General features: G+C 38.0%; 1 protein-coding gene across 2 annotated transcripts in view; it reads left to right on the top strand.

Annotated features, from left to right (window-relative positions):
- Nucleotides 1-1,812: 1,812 nt before the first annotated feature.
- The window catches only part of LOC103155668 (3-hydroxy-3-methylglutaryl-coenzyme A reductase), a 38,134-nt gene continuing 24,570 nt past the window's right edge, over nt 1,813-15,376 (top strand). For both annotated transcript variants that reach the window (XM_007577425.2, XM_007577426.2), the window contains exons 1-13: nt 1,813-1,921; nt 2,430-2,606; nt 7,128-7,239; nt 7,341-7,428; nt 7,501-7,585; nt 7,666-7,771; nt 10,762-10,868; nt 10,962-11,078; nt 11,164-11,324; nt 13,021-13,250; nt 13,329-13,495; nt 13,978-14,172; nt 14,246-14,404. In XM_007577425.2, coding sequence (XP_007577487.1) covers nt 2,442-2,606; nt 7,128-7,239; nt 7,341-7,428; nt 7,501-7,585; nt 7,666-7,771; nt 10,762-10,868; nt 10,962-11,078; nt 11,164-11,324; nt 13,021-13,250; nt 13,329-13,495; nt 13,978-14,172; nt 14,246-14,404 — 1,692 coding nt within the window. In that variant the 5' untranslated portion in view covers nt 1,813-1,921; nt 2,430-2,441. The remainder of the gene's footprint in view (nt 1,922-2,429; nt 2,607-7,127; nt 7,240-7,340; nt 7,429-7,500; nt 7,586-7,665; nt 7,772-10,761; nt 10,869-10,961; nt 11,079-11,163; nt 11,325-13,020; nt 13,251-13,328; nt 13,496-13,977; nt 14,173-14,245; nt 14,405-15,376) is intronic.

Below are 15,376 nucleotides of genomic sequence, written 5' to 3'. Positions count from 1 at the left end.
AAGAAATAAGACTGAAAAGACTTGGAATCTAAAATACAAACTTTACAAAAACAGTATTTTAGTAATAAAGTCCCTGGAGTAGAAAAGGAGCTGCTACTTTTAAGAGCTGAATCTAATATATTAATAGTAGACAGAGCAGCTTCCAGTATGATCAAACTCAACCAAGCATCTTATGAACAGGGAGGGAAGTCGGCTAAAAATCTGGCCAGGCAGATTAGCAGTTGGAATCAAGACAAAGAATAACTTGTAATGTTAATGATAATGGTGAAACCATAACAGACCCAAGGGAAATAAATAAAGAGTTTGATGCGTATTATACAAATCTGTAAGTCTCAAATTAAATGTGACTTCCTCAGAAAATATTCTTAGAAGAAATAATTATTCCAACCATTTCCCAGGAATTTAGCAAACAGTTGGAGGCAGACCTAACAGAAGGAGAATTGAATGCAGCAGTGGATGGCATGAAAGCAGATAAAGCACCAGGGCCTGATGGCTTTCCAATTAACGCACTGATAACAAACATCTCTGGATTACATCACAAAAAATAATTTCCGTCTGCAGCTATTAGACTTTACAATGTCCAAGTCTGAGTAACTTAAATGTCATTTTCTCTGCACTCATTTATAGAGTATTTATAGATTAACATACTCGCATGATATACACTGCTCAAAAAAATAAAGGGAACACTCAAATAACACATCCTAGATCTGAATGAATGAAATATTCTCATTGAATACTTTGTTCTGTACAAAGTTGAATGTGCTGACAACAAAATCACACAAAAATCATCAATGGAAGTCAAATTTATTAACCAATGGAGGCCTGGATTTGGAGCCACACACAAAATTAAAGTGAAATGTTCCCTTTATTTTTTTGAGCAGTATATATATATGGGTTAGGGGGTTATTTTTATGGGACGGGTGTGACATCCCTAAAAACTGACATTATTTACCTACTGTCTTTCAGTCATTTTGAAAAGCTTTTCTTCGACCCTCCAAGATCTTTATTCCTCTCTCTCTTGCTTTCTGTTTTGTGCCCCGGAGAGCTTTATTTTCTTCTGCTGCTCCATCTTACCCATATATAGTGTCAAGTGCACTATGTTCGACGATTCAAATTTAAAAGACAAAAAAGCACGCCTGAGCTTGTCCTTGAAGGGGCGCGTGCCCAAGCGACCTGTGTGGGAGGGGAACGCGACAGGAGGGGAGATGAAGGAGCGGAGGAGCGCCTCATCAGTGCCATTCCTCTGTTATTGATCATTTCATACATGCTGTTAAATACATAAAATGTCAACTAGAAAAAATGTCCCCACATCGTTTTGGCTCCTCCTCTAGTGTAGCGCCGCTGTGCGTTGCATACAGTGCATATCCACTTTTTGCGCCACCGGAGTGCGATGGTCCCATTTCCAAATATGGTATTGGTCTGCCATGTGGTCTGTCCCCGCCCCTTACTGTTTGCTGCAGCCAGGTCCTTTTCCCCTAAAGTAAATTTTCTTTTGTTTTCTTTTTTCTTCTCTTTTCTTTTCTTCTGTTTTAAGTATAACTTCGTTGTTTTTTTTAAACAGTAACTTTAGTTCTCAAAACTTATAGAACAGTTCCAAACAGAACATCGTAGTATATACGGACCACTGTAGCAATTTTCCATTAAAAGTATCCTGCTCCGGTCTTTAAAGTCTTGTTCCGTATGTCAAAGCAGTGGCGAGATCAGTCGTCTTTCATATGGCCATACCCTGTTACCCCTGTTTCCTAGGAAACTAAGGCGTGGTTAACGCGCTCCTGAAACAGGTGACTAATATGATTGGCTAAAGTGTCGGATGATGTAGTAGCGTATCATCGTTCCATCGTTGTTGACTCCGACTCCGAAAGCTGCTGAAGCTCTTGCTACACAGGCTCAGCGGGTCCAGTCCACCGCAGCAGGACCTAAGGTAAGAACCCCGTTTCCTACCGTTCACTTCTAATTCCAATATCAGTCATCATTCTGCCACCCTACAAAAACTGCTGGCTCGCGCGAACACTGCATTAACTGCTGTTAATGAGATAAGCTGAAGGCATGAAGTTAGTGGCTAGTGTACAATCAATCTCTTCCGTTACATCTTCATGTTTAATTAACAGCAGTATTTTATTAAAATTACTCAAATTACATAAACGTAATTTTTATATATATTTAAAAAGTAGCAAAAAAGAAAGTTACGAAACCTTTTCATAAAATTGGCATCATAATGCATTTTCTAAATAAAATTAAACCCGATTTCTATGCTGAAAAGGACGCATCAACAGAGATATTTAGGGATATTATATTTATTTATGTATTTATACGGGGAAGTTGGATGAGAACAAAATAGTCGTTCTAATTAATTAATTATGTGCACTTTCTCTTTTCATCCTACATCTTTGCAAAATTTCATCTCAATATTTTCCTGTTTTATTTCTTAGCTTTGTTGCACCATGCTAAGTCCTCTGTTTCGAGCCCACGGCCTCCTGGTGGCCTCACACCCATGGGAGGTGATTGTTGGCACTATCACCCTCACCATCTGCATGTTGTCCATGAACATGTTTACCGGCAACGATCAAATCTGTGGCTGGAATCTGGACTGCCCCAAAACAGAAGAGGTAACACAACCAACAATCCGTCAGTTAATATTTCATAGGTGCTCACAAGGGCTGGGTAATATGTCTCAAATAAGTTGTTACCACAGTGTCTTGTCATTAATATTATATTAATATCAATAAATCTCAATTTTGAAAACAGATTTTGTTGGCTGTTACTTTTCAAGTGTCTAAAATTCATACAATTCATGCCAACAAAAAAATCAGGCTGTTGGAGCGAGTCGCCCTGCAGCAGATTGTCACACAAGTCACAGGTGAAAGTGTCCAAAATGCTAAGGGTCAAGAAGAGAGTTAGAGATATACAGTACATGGCAGATGACTGAGAGAATAAAATCTGGATTTATTGACTTTGCTATTTTACAGTAGCATCATCATTGCACGACTCCCTATTGTTATGCAGCCCTTGTTCTCATGTTATATTTAAGAACTGTAAAAACTAAGAAGAATAAGGATACTTTACGGTGTCTCTGAATAGTATTCTCCTCCTTTTGTTGCTTTTACAAAAAACTAATTTTAATGATCATGATTGATTAATCATGATCATTAAAATTAGTTTTTTTGGCAAAGAAAATTAATAATAAAAAAACTCTTTAGAATCAAGGTGAAAATTGATTTCTACAAAATACTGGCAATTAAATGAAAATATTTAACATAAAATAGGTGATTCCAAAACCCCCTTCAAGTCAGTATTTAGCTGATGTACCTTTAGCTGCAATCGCAGCAGGGAGTCTGACTGGATTGGTCTCAACTAGACTGCACACCTGGACTCTGCAATTTTCTTCCATTATTTTTTGCAAAACTGTTCCATGTTGTATTGGGAATTGACTCCTTTTGAAATCTAATCATCACAATACTCTATCAGTCTAAGTTCTGGACTTTGACTGGGCCACTTCAGAACTTCTGGTTTGCTGGCTTCATATCATTTCTGTGAAGCTTTAGCTGGATGCTCCAGTTCATTGTCTTGAAAACAAACATACTTCAAAGCCATGGTTTTCTTGGAGATGGACACAAGTTAACCTCCAGAATCTGCCTATGTTTTGCTGCATTCATCTTACCTTCTATCTTTACAAGCCTTCCAGGGCTTGTTGCCAAGAAGCATCCCCACAGCATGATGCTGCCACCACAGTTCGTCATAGTCAATGACAATGTCAATTTTATTTAAAAAGCACTTTAAAAACAGATATTAACTGCACTGAAGTGCTGTACAGTATTCATAAAACACAAATAAAACACATAAGAATAAAACAAATGAAAACAGACAGGGCAAGTAAATTACAATGTCAGGTCTTATGGAAAAGTTAAAGAATAAAAATGAGCTTTAAGGAGTGATTTAAAGTGTTCCAGACTGTGGGCAGATCTAATGTTAAAAGGCAAGTTGTTCCACAGACTAGGAGCAATGACAGTGAATGCCCGGTCTCCTCTTCTTTTCAGTCTGGTTCTGGGAATATGTAAAAGAAATGTATTATTTGATCAAAGTGTTGTAGAAATGGAATGGTTATGAAGAAGGTCTTAAAGATAAGCTGGGGGCTAAGCCATGTAAAGCGTTAAAAACCAGTAAAAGAATTTTAAAATCAGTCTGATAAGAAACTGGCAGCCAATGAAGAGAAGCCAATATTGGGGTGTTATGTTCTTGTTTCCGGGTTCCAGTTAGCTGCAGCATTTTTAATCATTTTTAGGTTAACAGTGTAAAAAAGATGTTAGGATTTGGGGGGTTTGGGGTTTGGTTTGGCTTTTCATTATGTTTTAGTTCATTTCAGTTTAGCCCTTCATGGTCATTTTAGTTTTATTCTTTTGATGTAAATTATTTTGGTTAGTATTGTCTTGTTTTTTGTTTTCCTTATTTCAATTCCCTTGTAGTGTTTCTAGTTATGTTTATTTCTTAGTTATTTCGTCAACCTATGTTCAGTTATTCACATATGTCCGACTCTTTGTATGCCTTCCTTTAGAGGTCCTAGTTAGTTTATTTCTTTATTCCTTCTAGGGTAGGGTCCTTATTTCAGCTCACTCGCAGTGCGTCTAGTTTTCTTATCTAGCTACCTTAGATTTAGTTCTGTTATGTCTCCATCCATGCCCTGTCTTCCTTTAGTAATCCTAGTTAGGTTATTTCTTAAGACCTTCTAGCTCCCCCTGTAGTGTACCGGGTTTTCTTTAGGTTTAGTTACTTTTTTAAAGTTTAGGTTTACTTTTTGTCTGAATCTATGACCATCTTTCTTTAGTAATTCTAGTTAGGTTATTTCTTTGTTTAGTCCTTATAGTTACTCTAGCTCACAGGTGTCAAACTCCAGTCCTCAATGGCTGGTGTCCTGCAACTTTTAGATGTGCCTCTGCTGCACCAAACCTGAATAGAATATAGGTCATTAGCAAGGAAAACTTATCTACACAAGGAAGAGGTAATTAAGCCATTTTATTCCAGCGTTTTTTTGTACCTGTGGCACATCTAAAAACTGCAAGATAGTGGCCCTTGAGGACTGGAGTTTGTCACCCCTGCTCTAGCTCTATATTCCTTAGTTCTTATTGTTAGATCAGCCTTGTTTCTTTTATAGGTTTGTTTATGTTTTGTTTATGTCTTTTTCTCTTCTAGTTTATCAGGTTTTCTTTAGTCATAGTGTTTCTTTAATATTAGAAGTATTTTCAGCTCTCTGTTTCCTCCCTTTTATTTTCCCCAGCAGATCTTCTTTGCTTCCCTGTGCCGCCTTCTCCCTGCCCCTCAGCTAGTTCCTGTGCCAACTACTCACACCTGCAATCAGTTATCTCATCTAATTAGTCCATTGTTCCATTTGCTGCCTCCCAGTATTTAAGGTTCTCTATCTCAGTCACAACTTGCCAGTCTGTCTTGTCACTCCTCTTGCTTCCCTACCTGTATTATGTTATTCCCTTGTGTCTCCAGTGTGCTTTGTGTTTGGATTTTCTTGTACCCTGGACTTTGGATTTTTTGTAAGTTCATTTCTTCACTAAATAGCCCCATTATCCACAAACATCCTTTCACAGGACAATAATGACGGCGTACATAGAAATTTAATTGTAAGTTTGTATAAGATAGGGTAATGTCTTTTTGTTTCCCAGTATTGCAGTGGATCCTGTGATCTAGGCGTGTTCGCCTCAGAGATCCATATTTATACATCGATAATGGCTTCGGTGGTGACATTTGAATTTGTTTTGTTCTCTTCGACTTCCATGTTCACCTGCTGCCACAGGTTGTCATCGGAGAAAAAAATAAAATGCATCTGCGTTACTAACTCATTGTAATTACGTGAAGTGATTTGCAAGAACATTAAAATACAAATAAACACAATTAACAATCATGACAAACCTGAACCGGGAGCAGATTGTTGAGCTGAAGGTCCAGTTCAATCGCCTGCTTTCTGGAAACACCAGAGTTTATCATGGAGTGTTAACTGGTTCATCCCCCTCATGCTGGGCGCGATGATGCCTCAGCATTGTGGAAGTGCTCCGGTTACAGACAGCACCTGGGAGCAAATCCAACATTTCATCTACAATATAAATAAAAGTTAATCCATGTAAATTAATTAAAATATTCTATAGAAAGGAACTGGAATAATCCAAAAGAAAAATGATCAAAAGTGGAAATGAGAATGGAATAATCATTTACCTTATTCTCTGTGATAAGATGAAAATGATCCTACACAAGGGAAACTTCCCCTGCCTTGGTTGATCCATGCCGGTATTCAAATATGAACCAAAAACTAACGTAAGGCAAAGAACACATTATCCATACAACAAAACCCACAAACGTGTCAACACAGTTTCTCCCTCATAAATACAATTTGGCACGTTCACATCCAAACGACACAGGAACTGTATTGGTCACGTGGTTTTCCTTAAAACCCTTAAAAACCCAGCACATTCAGCTTTCATGTTTTTTTTATTTTGTTTTTTTCATCCAGATGGCTTCCCGCGCCCCACAGTTTGGGAACCTCTGCCTTAGATCAACATTTAGCTACTTTTATAAACTGTGGAGTATTTATTAATTTAGACCAACATTTAGCTTTATACTTTTAATATTGGAGCAAGACCGAGAGAAACTCCTCTTAGTTCACAAATCTAGAACAAACTTAGAAAGTGCCATCTACTTAACAACCCAGAACAAGAATCACACATGGAAAACCAACACATAGCTCTATATTGTTCAAATTTAGAACTAAGTCCAGAACAACTTGAACCAACATTTGGTTCAAAGATTTGAACCTACTAATGGAATCAAACATGGAGAACCAACATTTAGTTTTATCAGAGCAAGAATCCAGAGAAACCCCTACCAGCTAATAATTATTTACTTCTTATTCTTATTAAACATGGGGAACCAATATATAGTTTTACACTTTTATCTTTTAATCTTTCTTTTGGTTTGTATTTTCTTCTAATTCATGTAAAGGACTTTGAACTGCCTTGTTGCTAAAAATGTGCTATATAAATAAACTTATCTTACCGTAACAACTGTTGAGAGCTTTGAACAGCTTGTGATGGTGTATTTCTTTATATTTTCTGTGACCTTGTTGCTTACAGGAAATTCTAAGCAGTGACATCATCATCCTGACCATCACTCGTTGTATAGCCATTGTCTACATATATTTTCAGTTCCAGAGCTTAAGACAACTGGGGTCCAAATACATTCTAGGTAAGATATTGTTTCCACACCAGCATATTTGCAGGATACTGGAAGCATGTAAAATGTAACAGTTTTCAACTGTATTTCTTTGTTGATGCATTTTCTTCTAGGAATTGCTGGTCTTTTTACCATTTTTTCCAGTTTCGTGTTCAGCACAGTTGTTATTCACTTTTTTGATAAGGAGCTCACTGGCCTCAAGTAAGATTGCTCTAAATATATCATTTTATCAGCTTGTTGTGCAGTAAGCTCTAACATGTCCTTGTCCTACAGCGAGGCGCTGCCCTTTTTCTTGCTTCTCATTGACCTTTCCAAGGCCTGCACCCTTGCCAAGTTTGCCTTAAGCTCCAATTCTCAGGTAAAACAAGACATTTTCTTGCAGCTTGTTGAAACTTTCTTTAAAAAATTGCTATGCTTTTTCCCTCTATGCTTTTTCAGGATGAAGTGAGGGAAAACATTGGAACTGGTATGGCTGTACTCGGCCCTACCTTCACTTTAGATGCTCTGGTGGAGTGCTTACTCATTGGAGTAGGAACCATGTCAGGTACTTCCTTCTGCTCTGATGTTGCAAAAAAAAAAAAAGTAAAGTGAGTCAATCAAACCGGTATCACTGAAAAGAGCAGAAAGTGGCCTTTAAAGAGAGAAGTGCCTACCCAGATAGCAAAATATGAGTGAATCAATGTTGAAATACGGTTAGGCAGAAATTTTGAATCCACGTTGAGGCCTGACTTTGAAAATATACAGAATATGTATTCATGAATATTTTAATGTTTGTTGACATATATAATCACACATTTACCTAGCAAGCTGCAGCATAGACACAAAACAATGCAGTTATTTTTCAATAAAAGAAATATCACCAAACTTACTGCAAGAGTGCTCAGAATAGAATTCAATTCAGAAGCAGACTGCAAACAAGCCACCAGCAAAGGCGCTGTGTAGTTGGGACATACCACTGGTGTATCAAGGGAGAAGTGGACTGGTCCACTGCTTGTAGTGACTTGTAGATATTTTTATGTTAACACATTGCACACCAACAGGCAGCAATAATTTTTACAGACAAGTAAGAAAATGTAAGTAAGTAAGTAAACTTTGCACTTTATATAGCACCTTTCACAGACATAAAAATCACAAAGTGCTTTACAAAAAAGGAAACACGTCAATAATAGAAAAAAAACCCCTCTAAAATCAATGAACAAAATTAACCAAAAGCCAGTCTGAAGAAATAAGTCTTGAGACATTTTTTAAATGCATCAGTCGACTTGGAGCATCGCATTGATAGAGGGAGATGTTCCAGAGCCTTGGGGCCTCCACCTGAAATGCTCTGTCACCACGAGTTTTAAAATGAGTTCTGGGAACCGATGGCAGCATCTGATTAGAAGACCTCAGAGTCCTTGACGGACAGAGAGGCTTCAGAAGGTCCAATATATATTTGGGAGCCTCACCATGAAGTGCTTTAAAAGCTAAAACCAAAATTTTAAAATGAGTCCTAAAATACACCAGGAGGCAGTGGAGAGAGGTCAGAACAGGAGTTATGTGATCTGTTCTGTGGGTTCTAGTTAAAAGCCTGGCTGCAGCATTTTGCACAGACTGAAGGGAAGCCATGGAGGATTTACTCAGACCCACTAAAAGGCCGTTACAGTAATCTAAATGAGAAGAAATAAAAGCATGGACAATCATTTCTAATTCCTTCTATGATAAAATAGCTCGCAGCTTCGAAATATTCCTTAAATGGTAAAAACAGTTGCGAACTAACAATTTGCAATGATTGTCCAATGACAAAGAACTGATGAAGAGAACACCCAGATTTCTGAGGCTATTTTTATTCAAAGGGTTTAAAAATCCAAGATGCTTCCTGATTTCCGTGATTTTATCATCAGGAGATACGATAAGCGTCTCGGTCCTGCCTGCAGGTGGTTGTCATTCAGCCAGATTTTAATGCCAGGCAGGCAGTTACTGAGTTCAGTCAATTTATAAAATTCATAAGATTGAAATGAACAATATATTTGAATATCGTCAGCATACACATGGTATGAGACGTTACTGTAGCAATTTAAAACAAAACCCGGTGGGCGCAAGTACAATAAAAAGAGGAGTGGGCCCAAAACGGAACCCTGGGGCATCCCACAGGACAGCTGAGCAACATCAGAGAAAACATTGTTCATAAAAACAGTAAAAGACCTATCAGATAAATAAGAGTTAAACCAGTTTAAAACAGAGCCAGAAATACCAAAAAGATCTCTTAGTCTTTTGATAAGAACAGTGTGATCCACAGTGTCAAAAGCTGAAGTCAGGTCCTGAACAACAAACACAGTGAAGCTTCCAGAATCAGCTGCCATCAACACATCAGTAGAAACTTTTAATCATGCTGTTTCTGTGGAATGCAGTCTACGAAAACCAGGATTGAAAAACACTGAAGTTGGGATTTCAATCATAGGAATTCGACCATGAAACAACATTGATTCCATGAAATCTTTTCAACATCAGTTAAGTGGCCAGAATTGGATGATTGTTTAATGGTTGATCCACTGTCAACCTGAACCATAATTTTAACCTTTTTGATCATAATTCAACGTTGAACTAACATCTCTTGCTATTTGGATAATCATTGTCATCATCAACAACACAGATTACAAGCAAGGATCTAATTTTAAGTTTTGATCAGTTCTTATTTGCTCTCCACTTTTAAAATGTAAACTCTAGATGGGCTAGAAAATAAACAAAAAATAGCTGTAAAGTGGCACATACTTTTGTGGAAGTTTATAAACAGTTCAGATGTTCCCCACTGAGGTATGAATAATTTCAGGAGCTAAATGATGTCAGATTAGGACATCAGAGTCCAACAAATCATCCAGTTTTAGCTATTTTAGTGTCAAAAGTGAGATTAGGATTTGGTACCCAACAAATAACACAACTCAGCTATTTGTGATTATGGATTACTAAAAAAAAGTAGTTTGAACTACATATACATAGTTGTACATTAGCAACAGCTGATAGCCGTATTAGGAAACTATAAGTTTTATTTCAACTTGACCACACTTCAGTTGTCAGATGAAAAAGTCCAACATTCTTTCAATGCTAGAATAGATTACAAGTTTCTACACTGGGGCCTCTGTTTTACGCTACATATTTATTTGATGCTGCTTCTTATCCAGGACTCTTGAAAAAGAGGCTTTTTATCTCAATGCGATTTTGTCCTGCTTAAAGATTAAATAAATAAAAAAACATTGATAAGAGCAGTAACAGCTTTATGTGGACAAATGAAACAGGAAATGAAAAGTCCTGTTTCATTTGGAAAACAATGCATCTTTTTTTAATCATATCTTGCAAATTTTATTAGAATACTCCAGATATTACCTTGATCTTGTTGTAATATTTCCTAAAGTTTTAACTCAGCTACACATATATGTTGTCATTGACAAAAAATAAGTAATGAAAGAATATGCTTTAAATACTTTGTGATTGTTTGTTTTTGCACTGTGGTTCCTTCTTATGGGAATTACAACTGCTGAAATTTTTTCTTGTGTCTTTAAGGTGTGAAACAGCTGGAAATCATGTGTGGCTTTGGATGCATGTCTGTTTTAGCCAACTATTTTGTGTTTATGACTTTCTTCCCTGCCTGTGTCTCACTGGTCCTTGAGGTAAAACCCACTTTTTGAGCTCCCATAGATAGCTGTACTACTGAAACCTTTTTTTCATCATGTTGATTTTTTTAATATATACATTTGCTCCAGTTGTCACGTGAGAGTCAGGAAGGTCACCCGATCTGGCAGCTAAATGACTTCTCCAGAGTGATGGAGGAGGAGGACAACAAACCCAATCCTGTAACTCAGAGAGTCAAAATGATCATGGTAATGTTTTGTATGCGAAGAAAATCCTTTCTATGTATTTATTTTGTAAGGGTGTGTGCATCATTGCTGGTTCCTCTATGTGCAGTCTCTTGGACTGGTGATGGTTCATGCCCATAGCCGATGGATTTCCAAACCATTGTCCTCAAATACAACAGGGAGTAATGAACAACTTGGCATGGAGCTGGATCAGTTATCTCCTAGAAGAATTGAGCCAGAAATGCCACTGTGGCACTTCTACCTCAGCAGGTAGGGCTCATCTGAGCACTTTTCTTTAAACAATTTTTTGTGTTTTGCAGTGTGTGCAGAAAACATGACATACATTTGCTTTAACTCTCACCCATTACCAGGATCTCTTTTGTCCAAGGACTTGCAGGTGAACAATTCTTTGTTCACGCTGCAAGCACATGTGGCCCATATCAGATTTGGATGTGGTCAAGTGTCCAGGCCAGACTTTTTAGAATAAAAGTTAACACTCAGAACTGACCCGTATATGATTTTTCGGAGTTAGATTTGAGCCACTTCCATACGTAGTCCTGAATCCGACTTGTTTCCAGTCTTTTTGAATGTAATTCCATTTGGAATAACCAAAGCAGCTTTGATGTGACTTTGATACCACTTTCCATTGATGTTCCTGATAACTGTGCAGTGGTGGGAGGTGTTAGTATTCAGCAAGATGGACAACACAATCCAAAAATAACACGTTTCTCCACAGAGATAGGTCTCTGTAGATTTACTGCTGCACAATGTCTGGGTGCACCCTGGCTCCACTTCTTCTGCTTCTGGGTCAAAGATGTATTATTTCAAGTTTATCTCTGTAGCACATTTCAGCGAAAGTGCTTTACATCATGAAAGAACATAAATTCAGAGTCATAGAACACAGTCAAGAATTGAAACATTACATTTTGTCAAATGCCATCGTTACACATCAGATTGTTTAACAATTAATTGATTATGTTTCAAAAGCAACTCTAGACAGCTGGGTTTTTAGCCTTCATTTAAAGGAACTCAGTGTTTCGTCTGTTTTACAGTTTTCTGGAAGTTTGTTACACATTTGTGGTGCATAGAAGCTGAATGCTGCTTCTCCTCGTTTGTTTCTGGGGATGCAGAGCAGAACCAGAACCAGAGGATCTCAACAACAGCAGATCTTCAATGTATTGTTGTACTAATCTGTTCAGTGATTTATAAACTAACAGTATTTTAAAGTCTATTCTCTGAGCTACAGGGTGTCAGTGTAGGGACTTTAAAACTGGGGTGATGTTTTCTATCTTCCTGGTTTTAGTCAGAACAGCAGCAGCAGCGTTCTGGATCAGCTGCAGCTGGATTTTTTTTGTTTTTTTAGTCAGACCTGTGAAGACGCTGCTGCAGTAATCAATACAACTAAAGATAAACATGGATGAGTTTCTCTAATGCTGAGACATAAGTTCTCTATTTCTAGAAATGTTTTTCAGGTGATAGAAATGGTTGTACCACTGTATGTCTGTAGCCATTTTTCCATGTCTGAGATGCTAATGTAAATGCTCAGTTAGAAGGGTGTGGCCAGCAGCAGCTCACTGGCATAATTTTGTCGTAACCCAGCGCATTCCTTAATGAGCTCAAAACAGGCAGAACTGATTGGGCAAAATCTCAATATTGGAGAATGATTTTGTGTATTAAATGTTATGAACATGTTTTGTTTAGCCCCACAGATCTATCTTAGCTTGTTCAATGAGTCATAATAGTGAACCTTTAAATATCTTGAATGTTTTGAGTTATTGTTGCAGAAAATCTCCAATTCACCAAATAATTAAGTTTGTTAAATAAATATGTTGACCATCGCTCAGTCTGTATCTTGAGAATTAAGTCATGACCAAAGCAAAAAAATAAATAAAAAAAAATAACAGCAAGAAGAATACCAGCCTGCAGTCAGTCATGAACCTGATTAACCTGTTTGTCTTGTTTACAGAATGATAACTATGGACATAGAGCAAGTGATCTGTCTGGCCTTGGCTCTGCTGCTGGCTGTCAAGTACATCTTCTTTGAGCAAGTGGAGATGGAATCTACACTGTCTCTTAGGAACCCCATCACCATGGCTGCTCCCAGCCCAAACCAGCAATACAACAAGACCTGCTGCATGAGGAAGTCTTCTGCACCCAGATCTGCAGCCCCTGCAGCCCCCTGCAGGGAGGAGAGAGGTGTGTCTGCCCTCACTGACGATTATGGAACAGATAAGCTTGTGTAGCACTGTGTCTTATTCCAACTTGTCTCCCTAGATGAAGTTATTCGGCCATTTCCGGCCCCCACCATTGACTGTCAGTCAAAGAGCTTGTTTGTCATTGGGGAAGAAGATGGGGAGATGAAGTATGACAACACTGAGCCCAGTCTGCTGCAGAATCCCAGAGGACTTGATGAATGTGTGTCTATCTTTAACAACCCTGAGGTAAAACAGAGAAGAAATCCTATAATGCCCCTTTAACAATTCACAAGTCATATGATTACATTTTTAGAATTTAAATGTGACTATTTTTTTGTTTTGTTTTGTACACATAAGGTTAGAATATAGACCTTTGAGAATCTGGTGAAAACCACATTAGTAGGCTCACGTCTGCATATTTAAAAGAGGGTGTACTTACTTTCCTATGATTCTTACCATTATATTTATATTTATAGCCTCACCTACATTTTAGCATCATAGACACAATCAGAACTATCTAATTGATAAGGCTATAACCAGTAAATACATAGTTGATTGGTCAGAATCAATTATAAAATAAGTGTTTTGAAATAGATAATTTTACAGTTTAAATAGGCCACCCATAGGCCTTTCATTGGAATGGCCTATGGGTGGAGCAACAGCTATTCAGACTCCAATAATAACCACCAGCTCCTATAACGTTGAAAAGTTTGGTTGTGTTTCTGCAGCAAGGGCCATATCATCTAAGTGATGCTGAGGTGATGCTGCTGGTTACCTCCAAACACATTCCAGCATACAAACTGGAGGCTTTGATGGAGAAACCAGAGAGAGGAGTGGCGATACGAAGACAGATGATCTCTGCCAAGCTTTCTTGTTCTTCTGCACTCTCCTCCCTTCCATACATCAACTACGACTACTCCAAGGTGACATTGAAAGCTATACAAGAAACCCTACAACCACATGAACCTGTGTCTTTAACAAAGATGCATTTTCTAGGTTATGGGTACCTGCTGTGAGAATGTGATTGGTTACATCCCAGTACCGGTTGGAGTTGCAGGACCGCTACATCTGGATGGAAAACAGTTCCAGGTTCCCATGGCAACTACAGAAGGTTGCTTAGTTGCAAGCACTAACCGAGGCTGTCGTGCAATTGCTGTAAGTGTTTGAATTGTTGTTACTGGCTTTTACAGGCACTAGCCCCATAACACATTTAGCTCCATGAAATTTCAATTCAAGAAGGTGAAGTTTTCCTGATGAAATATTACATGCACCAGGACTGGTGTCGGTGTAACAGACACTGATTTTTCCTGTAAACAGGATAGAACAGGTTGAAGTAACGAGGCAGAAACAACTGTACTTCTCAAGTCCTCCTGGAATCTGTTCTGTATATTAGACATTGTGTCAACATACTTATTTCTGTAATGAACAGTTTCTTTTAATCCTTCCATATAAAGGCACAACTTCTTCTACACTTCATTCTCATGGTAACTCCCATTCGCTACCCAGTATTTTACTGTATCAACAATATACATTTTTTTTTTCTTCTGTACATAAACATTCTCACAGAAAGGCATGTGGCTAAACAGATCACAGGTGACATATTCATAACTGATAACTAAAGTAAATTAAACAATGTGTACATGACAACAATAAAACACTAAAACTCTATAAAAACTACGTTAACAATACTAAATAAGTTCCTCAAAAGGTTACGTTGTGAGAGTAAGACGATTATAGACCTTACTAACCCGTAAACAGGATAAAACAGGTTGAAGTAATGAGGCAGAATCAACTCCGTACTTCTCAAATCCTCCTGGAATCTGTTCTGAAGCCAGTTGTCAGTTATTGCTGGGTTTCAGATGACGTAACACTTACGTCACCCAAATCACATAGAGGGCCACAAGTAAATTCCGCCCATTTATTTCTGTTGATCCAGCATCAAAATGTCTAAAGTCTGAGGCCCCGTTTACATGACAACGATTTTGGGTGAAAACGGAAGAGTTTTGTTGCGTTTGTGGTGTACATTTACACAAAACCACCGAATGTTTTCTCTGACAACGGCACAGATTGAAAACGGGTTCCAGAGTGCGATGTTTCTGAAACGTAGCAATGTCCGTTGTTGTGTAA

Source organism: Poecilia formosa, unplaced genomic scaffold, assembly GCF_000485575.1.
Source record: "Poecilia formosa unplaced genomic scaffold, Poecilia_formosa-5.1.2 Scaffold441, whole genome shotgun sequence".
Taxonomy (NCBI): domain Eukaryota; kingdom Metazoa; phylum Chordata; class Actinopteri; order Cyprinodontiformes; family Poeciliidae; genus Poecilia; species Poecilia formosa.
This window is presented reverse-complemented; position numbering and strand designations above follow the sequence as displayed.